Genomic DNA, 11,708 nt, shown 5'->3' on the forward strand with positions numbered 1-11,708 from the left:
CACGGTTATTTTCCTCGAATGAGTCAACTGCTCAATAAGACTTTTCCTTCTTTTCTTGTTATTTCAGCTGTCTTGGCCGCACCAGAGAACTCGAATATACTTTCCCATTATCTTGGTGCCTTGTCACTCCATAGGAACCTGCTCGGATACAACTATTAGGAAAAATAATGTCAGGTGGATGATGTTGGCTCGAATACATCTGTCTACTTGACATTAACTCGAATGTACTTTTCCTCATAACGCTGTTTCCTTTGGGTAAAAACATGTCCTAAAAGAACTTTTCTATAAAGAGGAGAACTTCATTCGAGTTTTTATATTTTAGGGGAAACTCTCTGAGTATTTTATCTTTAAGTAGGCTTTTTGGGCGAAATGTGTTTTTGGCCTTTTTTTTTTTTTTTTTTTTTGAGGGGGGGGGCAAAGTTTACCCCTTGCTTAGAGCTGGGACTTGGGCCGTGCTAAAATCAAGCCGGCCCAAGGCATGATGGCCCGGTACGATAGAAAGCACGGTCCGACAAGGCCCGTAAATGGGCTGGGCCGGCATGGCCCGTACGTGAGCCGTACCTGGGCCTGGACAACGGGCACGACGGGCGGCACGGCACGGCACGACCACTGGGCCGTGCTTGGGCCGGCACGGTACGCGAATGGCTGCTGCAGCACGAGGTCATCAGTCATCACCCATCCACGGTCAAATTTCCTATGCAGCCAGCAGGTAGCAGCAAGTAGCAGCTCGTTTTCTTCATCGGCTCATCGGTAGCACGTAGCAGCAACCAGCAAGGCCAGCAGCCCAGCAGGCCAGCACTAGCATTTGGCAAGATTGTTGGCTGACTCACGCCGCCGCGCCGGTGGGCTACGTCGCCGCGACGAGCCGACGAGGAGGAGCAGGATGGGCGTGGCTGTCACTGCCGCGACGGGACGACGAAGCCGCAAGCCACCGCTGCCGCGTCGCCGCCAGAGTTTCTTCTCAGCGCAGCCGGCCTGCTCCCGTCTTTTGGGCCGTGCTTGTGCCGGCCCGGCACGAATAGGCCCGTCGGGCCATTGGGCTGTGCTTGGGCCGCGTCCTGAAGAGGCCGTGCTGGCACGGCACGGCACGACGAGTGGGGCGTGCTGGGCCGACACGGCCCAATTTGGCACGAAGCACACTGGGCCGTGCCGTGCTAGCCCGGCACGTCCCAAGTCCCAGCTTTTTGTGAGCGGTGAGTTTCTTCTCACCGCTGCACTATACTGCAACCCTGATCTCACCACCCAGTTCTTCAATCTCCCGCCAGATTTTCTTTGTGAGCTGTGAATAGACATTTTTTAGATCTGAAAATAGGCACCACATTGGCACTCTCAGTACTAAAGGACTACACGACCACGTGAAATCCAGGTACGCTAGATGCTTATCATTAGCATAGAAACAGTAGTAGCTATGACCGTACAATGTTCTAACATGCCTACGTGAAAAAAACAGTTGCAAAAAAGTAACAAACAGGCTTCGACCATTTTGGCATTTTTGGGGGAATACATGTTGCCTATTCTAATGCAGGGAAATTACGAGTTCACTTGGTCACCCTGCAACTGCAAGCATTATTTAGTTCTTGTCATGCATTGTTTAGATATAGTACGGAAACATACACCTTTCCTCTGTCAGGTGCACCCTCCTCCCTTTTTCAAAAATGTAAAGAGATATCAATACAAGTTTACAAGTGTTCTGCAATTATATGGTTCAATTCATGCCATTGCTGTGTGATGAAAGGTTTGGAGGATTTGTAATAATGCAATTGTGATTTTTAGCATTGCATATTTTGGTTTGGATGGTGATTACAACATAATGGTAAGGAAGAAAGATCTGTTAGTTCATGCTTGCTCTAATATCTCTCCCTCCCTTTGGCTTGCACAAATTTATGATTGGTTAGCATGATACATTGACTGATTAAATTCCTTGGTCTCTCCATCTTATATTTTTGCAGGCTTCCTTTTTGGCCATCCATGAAATTGATCTTTATTTGCTGGCCTGTCTTGCCATATTTCAGCGGTGCAGCCTATGTGTACCAAAATTATGTGATATCTGTGTTTATAAAGAACCAGATAGTAAATATTTGGTATATCCCTCAGAGAAAAAGGGTCTTTCCGGTAAATTTGATGACTTCCTCACGGCACTTGATAAGTTTATTGAAGAAAATGGACCTGAAGATCTCAATAAACTGACAAAGAAGATACCTGAGTCAAAATTTAGTTACATATTTCCCCATTTCATGCACTATACAATTGTGAAAATTGAAAAAGGCTCTACTTTGAACTTCATGCACTAGTCTATGTGCTCTTTCATGTTGTATATAATTAGCTATGATCCTGAAGTCATGGTGCTCACTGTTATCTGTGATGCCTAATCTAAACAGTCTGGCAAATCATCGAAAGATTCAAAGTCATGAAAGGAATCCCGGTATTCGAAGTCATCAAAGGAATCCAGGGAATCAAAGCCGTCAAAAGATTCAAAAAAACCGAAGCCACCAAAAATTTTGAAAGAGTCAAAAGCCATCGAACTCGAAAGAAGATATGAAGGCGGCGAAGGATTCAGAAGAACAAAATAAGGTACCGAAAGACTCGAAGATACTGAAAAGCGCAAGAAAGACTCAGAAGAACAAGGTTCACTAAAGGATTCAGATGAACTTGAACAAAAGAGCAACAAGAGTGTGGCATTTGAGCCGGAGAAGGAATTGAAGTGTGACTGCTATCCAACCTCTGCTTATCAGAGCACATATCCGAAACACAACTCATGGAGCCTCTTTGCTGCCTCATGATCTTTGAGGATGAATAGTTACTGCAACTAGAGGTCTCTAGACATGTAACCCCTGAACTCAACAAATATATTTTTCGTTGCAGTCTTGATCATGTCAACTTACTTGATCATTGCATTTCTTTTACGGGCCAAAGAAGAAAAATTCAGCCCGGTGTAGAGAGCCTCTTTGATTAGGTAGCAGTCTCCAGGAGCCATTTCATCAAGAAAGCAAGGAAAATGGAACTCACCTCCTTGTCACAAGTTTGTCCTATGTCAATTGTTATGACATGTCATCATGTAACATATTTCTCCAATATACACCAGTAGATGAGTAATGTAGAAATCTGCCACGTTTGGTTGGTGATGAAATGATGATGCTTTTTTTTTCCCTGAAGCTGTAAACCTTGTCTAGTTGGTAGAATTGAGACCATATCAATCAGCATTGCATCCTAATCCTCTCTGGTTGATTATCTGGAATCGTTTCCTTCTGTTGATGAATGCCCGGATTTTGTTGTTTATAAAAGAGGGCTGCTATATACCGGTATCCCGATGAAAAAGGGGATAATTCTGAAACCAACACAGTATCGCGCGAGCGCGTCAACAAAAACAGGAACAGATACGCGTATCGTACCAGTGCTCACCGCCCCGCCTGAATCATCCCGACAAATCCTCCTCCGGAATCGCGCGCCCGTGTGCAATTCCTCGCCGGCGCGAGCTCCTCCGCAACCCGACGAAGCGCGATTCCTCACCGGCGTGAGCTCCTCCGCATCCCGACGAATCAGCCTCGGAATCGCGCGTCCTCACCGGCGCGAGCTCCTCCGCAACCCAACGAATCCTCCTCGGAATCGCGCGCCTCCGTGCGCGATTCCTCGTCAGCGCGAGCTCCTCCACAACCCGACGAATCCTCCTAGGAATCAAGCGCCTCCGTTCGTGATTCCTCGCCGGCGCGAGCTCCTCCGCATCCCGAAGATTCATCCGCGGAATCGCGCGCCTCCATGCTTGTTTTCTCGGCTGATTCCATCGGCGCACACGTCGTCAGCCAATTTCCTCTGCAATCCGGCGTCTTATGTGATTGCTGAAATTTTTCACACAAGTAGCACATGATTCTTGTGGTTTTCAAAGATGATACTTTATTAGGATCATGTGATACTCTTGAGGATCACATGGTACTCTTGTAGGATCACATGGTACTCTTGTTATCTTGTAGGATCATGTGATACCTCTGTAGCATCACATGGTTCTCCTCAAAAAAGTATCATTAAGTTTGATACATGTGAGATATCACACATGATCTTACTTAGGTATCATGTATTCTAACATGATCCCAATAGGTTTCACACATGCTACTTAATGGCGTGATACTTATCACACATGATCCTACTCAAAAAAGTATCATTAAGTGTGATACATGTGAGGTATCACACATGATCCTACTTAGGTATCATGTCTTCTAACATGATCCTACTTAGGTATCATGTCCTCTAACATGATCCCTATGGGTTTCACAGATGATACTTAGTAGGATGGTGTGATACTTTACATGTACCACACATGATTCTACTTGGGTATCATCTCTGGTAACATGATCCCTGTGAGGTTTCAGATATGATACTTTAGTAGGATGGTGTGATACCTGTAAAGTATCATACATGATCCTACCCAGGAAAATCATTTATCATGATACATGGGTAGGTAGGATCATGTGATACATGAGTTTCATTATGATTGATACATGTGAAGTATCACATGATCCTATCCAATATCGATGTCTTGTAAAGTAGTTCCCTACTGGTTTCACATATGATACTTGAGTAGGATCATGTGAACTCTGGGAGGTATCATGATCCTCCTCAGTATCATTTCCTCAGGTTTCATATGATACTGAACTCGGTTTCATTGTGTACAACGTACTCAAACTATATATAGTCCACAGAAAAGGTCTACCCAATATAATCCACTTCTTTACCAACATATCTGTACATGAAAACAGTAGCCACATACAGAGTTCATGTCTTTGATTGTTGTGCCCCTCGCAACCTTCCAGTTCAAGACAAAAATAGTAGCCGCATACACAATTCTGAAACTTGACTTGTTACATATGTTGGTTGGGGGAGAGGGAGGGAGGGGGCTACAAAAATGGCCTAAGCACACATCCGACACTGCTTGAACCAAATGAGCATATTGGTTCTGAAGCTTAGAAACGACGTTTTGGATGTAAGTCGTTGAAGCGATGGTACAATAACCTTTTGCATAGCTCACTACGATATTCTTTCATGTAGTCCTGCATAGATGACAAGAATGAGCAGTGTTAGATTTGTCAAAGTGGGGGTGAAGCTGAGCCCTTGTTCAACCTTGGAGAGCACCTTGTCTTCTTTGAAACATGCATGAAATCGGATTCGCTTAGAGCAGGTGGCAATGCCATTTCAACTCTGTGCACATGTGTGAAAGGACAAAGAAAATATCATTTCAATGGTGATTCATCCTCGATTGAACAAAAGTATCAAATCATTTTAAAACAGAAAACACCCATGTAGCCACTAAGATATGCAAACATCAACAGAAAAAAAAATCCAAATCATCTGCATCTATGACTCAGCTGCATCTGCCAACTCTGTCGCCACGCACTGCCCTCTATGACAAAGAGGATAACAATTGACAAGCAAAGTGTGCTCGGAACTAGAAGCCATCAACCGAGTGATGCGGATTTCTCTAATTTTGTTTACACTTCAGTTCACCCAAAAAAAATCCTACTAGTTGAATGGAGATTTCTCTGTTTCAAGACAGTGTGTACTTGTTAAGGGCAAAATTTCTTGCTCCAAGCAATATTTGCCTTCCCATCAATATACAGCTAGAAGCATTTCAAGCAATCTATTCCAATTCGAACATTTTGCTGCAAGTATCATATCAAGTATCATATGATTCAGCACATACACACATCCCTCACCTCTGCTACAAACACCCCCAGTGAATGAACAAAAACACACAGAAAAAAGAGAGAGAGTATTAGCTTACTTTGATTTCAATTTGGATATGATATGATGAGCCCCATCCACAGATTAGTGATTCAACAAACCCTAGAAAATGCAAAAATGAAGAGATGTTAAATCAAAATTAGGAAATCGATGAAAAAAGAGGAATGAGAGAAAGGGGTATCGTGCGCACCGGCTCTGCCGCAGATGCCACCGGCTCCGCCGCAGACGCCGCCGCCACAGCCGCCACCACCACGCTCACGCCACTCTCCCTCTCTGGCACAACTGACCTTGTGCGCATCGGCGCCGCTGAAGAGGAGGAGCCGCAAGAAGGCTCCGCCGCCGCAGCCATGCTTGTGACGATTTGGGAGCTGCAGGTGTCTGTTTGGGAGTGACTCAATGTTTCTCGAGTGTATGTATCTGATCCGTGAGGTTGTGTGTTTGATCCGTGGGAAATTGTCCTGTCCGGGACCGACTCCAAACAGTATACCGGTGACTAGCATTTCTGTTATAAAAATAAGGAAAAAAGAACGAGAAAAAGACCATTTAACGAGCGGTGTAAATATGGCCCCTGCACCGAAGGCCCATTCGATATGTGGGCCTAATTCCCAACCGTCCGTTAATGGGCCGGGAAATCTCGGCCCATTTAACCTAGCCCTAAAGCTAGGGTTTCCTCTCGCCGCCGCACTATAAACGCGCTCTCCTCCTCACTCCTCCTCCCCTCGAGAAACCAAAGCTCCAGCAATCGGCGGCGGCGGCGGCGGCGGCGGCCCGTGAGAGGCGGTCCGGCGACGATGGTTCACGTCAGCTTCTACCGCAACTGTGCGTAGCTCCTCCTCCTTCTCCTCTCCCTCTCTCTCGTCCAAGAACGGCGGGCCTTACCTGTTGTGTTCTTCGTCGTCGTCTTGGTTGGTGCTAGTGCGATTTGACGCAGCGAGAGAATGTTCTCCTTTTATTTTCCCTCTTCTCTTGCTTATGTGTCTTAGTTGATTAGCGAGTGGCGGTTAGGTGATTAGGCGATGGCTGGTTCGGTTGGCGAGATGATCTGGATCAAGATTTGCCTCGATGCGGTCTGTTCCCGTAGCTTTGTTCATTTTCTCGTTTCCACTGCGTTGGATCCGTATCTATGCCGATTAGTTCGTGCTGATTTCGACTGACTGCGCATTCTGTAGTTGAAACTTGTGTGGTCCGGATTTAATTTCGAGATATGTAGTAGATTATTTGGGGGTTCTAACTAGAATGCTAATATGTGTTGTATAGTACTGAGGAATGAGGACATGTTTTACTCTGGCATTTGGTATTATGTAGCTCGAAAATGTTTATTTCTGTTATGGTACAAAATTTGATAATTTACCGGTTTTAAGGACTGGAAATATGATATTCATTAACTAGAGTTTTTTGTTCTCAAATACTCTGTTTGATCACTCATTTTGGTGGAATGGAGTTATGCATAAGCTTGTGAATTTTTTTATGAAAATGAATCATGGCGCTTAATATAGAGGACTATATACTTGTAATGCACTAACTGTATGTTTGTCCATAGAGTGATCCATCGAGAACTATATTTGTTAATTTTTTTAAAAATTTCTGTGTAAGTTGTAGTATACTAATTGTATTCTATATGTATATTTTCTTAAATATATTATATGATAGTCCCTGATAAGATCTTTCAAGTATTGTCGCTTTAGGTCATGAATTCCATTTTACAGCAGGACAAATAATTTAGGTATGTATGATATGGGCAACCAGGGATAACACAGCAAAACTAAATCTGGCATGTAAGCTATTCTTGGGTTAATCAGACACAATGTTATGAATTGTTTTTTAAATCCTTGTCAAACATGGTTGTATATCTGAAGCTCTTAGTATTTACTGTACACAAGAATATCCATACTATTATTGGGCGTAATCTCAACAACTACTGTAGTTTTCTTTATTTGTATTGTTGCATTGTCTTTCCGGGTTGTGTGTGCAGTTTCTTTCTTGCTTTGTATATTTTTGGGGTCAGGATATAAGGAATTTGGGACTGTAGGGCTTCTTTCTATGTTATTGTTTGGTTCCTCATGAACAACTATACTATCTGCAGTGGTTTCTTTCTCTGTCATGTGTTGTGAACAAATTTATTACTTCATTGCAGATGGTAAGACATTCAAGAAGCCACGTCGCCCTTACGAGAAGGAGCGTCTTGATGCAGAGCTGAAGCTAGTGGGTGAGTATGGACTGAGGTGCAAGCGTGAGCTGTGGCGTGTTCAGTATGCTTTGAGCCGTATCCGTAACAATGCAAGGCACCTGCTCACACTTGATGAGAAGAATCCACGCCGCATCTTTGAGGGTGAGGCACTGCTTCGCCGCATGAACCGTTATGGGCTCCTTGCTGATGGGCAGAACAAGCTTGATTATGTCCTTGCCCTCACTGTTGAGAACTTCCTCGCAAGGCGTCTTCAGACTCTTGTCTTCAAGGCTGGCATGGCCAAGTCCATCCACCATGCTCGTGTCCTGATCAGGCAACGCCACATCAGGTATGATGATTTAACTACTACAGATCTCCTGTCTTGTAAATGGGTAAATATGAAGCTCTAACCTTTATATTACAATTTCCATGTCTCAGTATGTTATCTCTTTAGTTTCAATTCCCAAGTATGCTTCTATATGATTTTTCTACAGCAGCATGGAAGCTGTATCATTCTCTCATAGTAATCGTTCATTGTATATTCATCATTTCTCTTGATCTAGCATTGTGTAGGCAGAGCTAAAATGTCATTTTAGGCACAACACATGCTCTATTAGCTGAAAGCTGAAGGCCATAATATATTAGTATTGGTCCTGTACTCCTGTTAACTTCCCATCATTTGAGTGTGCAGATGCTTTCAAGTTAGTCTTTTTCGTGCATTTGATACTCTTGTTGGGCTTGTCAATGTCGCATTTGAGAGTGTTAGTCTTTTCATATGTAGATATTACCTGTGATGTTTAACTTTGAACAAGCAATTTGGCACGCACCACTTGCTGTTGCTGTAGTTCGTTACTTTACATGATGTTCCTTTACATCAATGTTCCTTTACAAGAGTTACTCTTTTCATATGTACATATTGCCTGTGATGTTTAACTTTGAACAAGCAATTTGGCACGCACCACTTGCTGTTGCTGTAGTTCGTTACATGCCTGCTGCAGTGTTATAATTCTAGATTAGCGATGATGAGACCATTTGGCAACTTCACATGATTTTGTCCTGAAAAAGGCTACTGCCACAACATTCTTTAATGCACTCTAAATTTACTACTATTTTAGAGGACTTGTCGACCATAAGTTGAACATGATGTTGCTATTGCTAATATTTTTTTTCCAAGTTGATAGCCTTTCTGAAGATCATTCATTAAAGTTTCAAAATCACTGTGCAGGGTCGGCAGGCAAATTGTCAACATCCCGTCGTTCATGGTGAGGGTTGAGTCTGAGAAGCACATTGACTTCTCACTGACAAGCCCATTCGGTGGAGGCCCCCCTGGTAGGGTGAAGAGGAAGAACCAGAAGAAGGCAAGTGGCGGTGGTGGTGACGGTGAGGAGGAAGATGAGGAATGAGAAAAGAAGTTTGCAACTAGTTGTTTCCGTAATGATCATAAAACTCTGTGCTGAGTAACTAGGCCCAAATTCTGTAGCTTGCCTATCTGGGATTCAGAATTCAAGCAGGTTGTGCTTCAGGTGTTGGTTTATGTTAGCACTTTTTGGCATTATGTTAGGTATAGACTTGTGGTTAATGCTGTTTTATGGATTCGTTTCATGGTAATCCTCATCGTACCAGTGCGCTTGAACTAGTGATACTCACTCGTACCAATGCTGTTTTTAATGTTTTTATGGATTCGAAGTTGCAACATGGATTATGGAGTTGTTAAGATTAATTTAGTAGCGTCTCAGGTAATATTTACATGTTCAGACCAAAAGATCCAAATCCAATCATACAGCGCATTTTCCTACAAATGGCGTTCGCTAGATAATTCACTCCTATGTTATCGACAAATTTTGAAGAAGTGTCATCAAAATCCATCGAATTCCATCAAAAACCTGTTACTGATGGCATTATTCAGAAGATTTTTCCTCCTGTTCTTTTTGCGTTTCAATACTCTGCTCGAAAAAAATTTGTCCTCCTATTTTTTGCATTTCAACTGATATCCCCATCATCCTGATGTGATAATCAGAGCAATGTACAAAATTCTCTCAAACATTAATGAGGTTCAGAAAATTTCTCCTTTTGCATTTCAAAATCAGTAAACAGCAATGATTCATTCACTATGCATCCTGGGAAGAAAAGAAAAGAGGAGGCAGCGGCCATGGGACCAGTGTCCACGGAGCAAACTCTGGACGCTGCATTCGGGCGTCACGCCGGTGTTGGCTATGCTGCTGCTACCCGTTCGCTGGAGGGACGAGACGAGCTGCCTCGACGACCCACCGAGCCGGAGCCCAAGGAGGAGGCTCCCCGGCGCGTTCGCGGGTTCGGCAGTGACGATGACCGCGGAGGACGGCGTGCGTTGGCCGAGTGGCTAAGTCGATGGTGGCGGCGGGACGCTGGTCCGCTCGAACATCGGCTGGTCATGTAGGCGTATGGCCTCCTATGCACATATAGCAAAGGAGGAAAATGAGCAGCTAACCATTCATAGTACGCAAGAAAAAATGGTTGCCAGATTTGCTAGGTCCGCGTAATGTAGAATACCTGTCAAGCAAATGGGAGCAACACTGCTATTAGAGCATCAAATTCATCGGCTCGACGGCGATCGCCACGGCCGCGACAGTCACCCGGCGAGCCCGGAGGAGCATGAGGCCGTGGCGGCTGCCCTGACCGCGAGCTCCATGGAAGACCGCAACCTGGAAGAAGAAGTTGAGGCAGGGGTTGCCGGAGTCGGCATAGGTGGCGGATCGAGTCGTTCTCGGTGCAGGCCTTCCATAGCTTCGGTTTCTATCCGGAGATCCTACCGCTCCTCCGCGGCCTGTCCATCGCCACCAAGAAGCTCGCTTACGGCTGCCATGGCGCCTGCCTCCACCTCCGCGCCCGTCGCCGCGGCGCCCGGCCCCGCCTCAGCCTTCACACCCACCGCCGCTGCTCCCGGCCAGCTGTCGCCGCCGCGCCACCGCGCCGCCCGTATGCTGTAAAAAATGAAAGAGAGAGAGAGAGGAGGAAGGGAGAGATGATGACGTGGTCACCTGACGTGTGGGACCCATGCTGACTCTGCCGTTACGTAGGACAAAACCGGGGTCAAAACCAGCAAAGGATATAAAGTGAACGGTTTTGTTAGTTGAGGGACGCCCGATATCTCGTTTTGCGGTTGAGGGACGATTTTGTATATTGGATGACAAGTTGAGGGACCTTCGGTGTACTTTTTCCTTTACTTTGTAAGTTTGGAATAAGTCCATTTTTGTCTCGCTCATCTCTTGCGCTTGCGTGAATAACATCCCTAAACCGGAAAACCGGGTATAACGCATCCTTCATCTCTGAAAACCAGAGCAAATCACCTCCCTTGGTGGTTTTGCTGGCGGTTTCATCCGACGTGGCGTTGTTGACCAGGTTGACAAGCTGACTCAACGTGGTGGGACCCACATGTCAGTGTGTAGCTCTCTCTCCCTTATCTCTCTCTCCCCCGGCCTTTCCCTTCACCCCGGTGCGGCTCATCGACGTGGGTCGAGCCCAAGGCGGCCGGCGGCGCATTGCGACAGAGAAAGGTAGCCGTGCGGCGGCGGCGATGCGGAAGCGCGCACGGTGGCGGGCGGCGCGGACGGCGCGGTAGTCGACTATGGGCGACCGTGCGCAGTGGGCCAACTATGCGCGGGCACGGCGGATGGCGAGGCTGGGCACGGGGTGGCGCGGCGCGCAGCGACCTGGCGCGGCCTGATGGTGGCGGCACGATGCGGTTTGCCAGTGAGGCTCGGCCGTGCGGCGGCAAGGCGCGGTCGATGGTGGCCTGGCACAAGCATTTCGTGGGCGCGACGCAGGTCACGGA

At 45.8% G+C, this 11,708-nt stretch overlaps 1 protein-coding gene and 1 pseudogene across 1 annotated transcript; both read left to right on the top strand.

Annotated features, from left to right (window-relative positions):
* The first annotated feature begins 641 nt into the window (after window positions 1-641).
* LOC127768752 (uncharacterized) lies at window positions 642-2,780 on the top strand (annotated as a pseudogene).
* A 3,633-nt stretch (window positions 2,781-6,413) lies between these two features.
* On the top strand, window positions 6,414-9,592 carry LOC127765853 (40S ribosomal protein S9-2). The gene is made up of 3 exons (XM_052290813.1): window positions 6,414-6,549; window positions 7,865-8,246; window positions 9,123-9,592. The coding sequence occupies exons 1-3, from the start codon at window positions 6,522-6,524 to the stop codon at window positions 9,298-9,300; spliced, it is 588 nt and encodes a 195-aa protein (XP_052146773.1). The 5' UTR covers window positions 6,414-6,521; the 3' UTR covers window positions 9,301-9,592.
* Window positions 9,593-11,708: the final 2,116 nt, after the last annotated feature.

The sequence above is a fragment of the Oryza glaberrima genome, chromosome 3 (assembly GCF_000147395.1).
Source record: "Oryza glaberrima chromosome 3, OglaRS2, whole genome shotgun sequence".
Classification (NCBI taxonomy): Eukaryota; Viridiplantae; Streptophyta; class Magnoliopsida; order Poales; family Poaceae; genus Oryza; species Oryza glaberrima.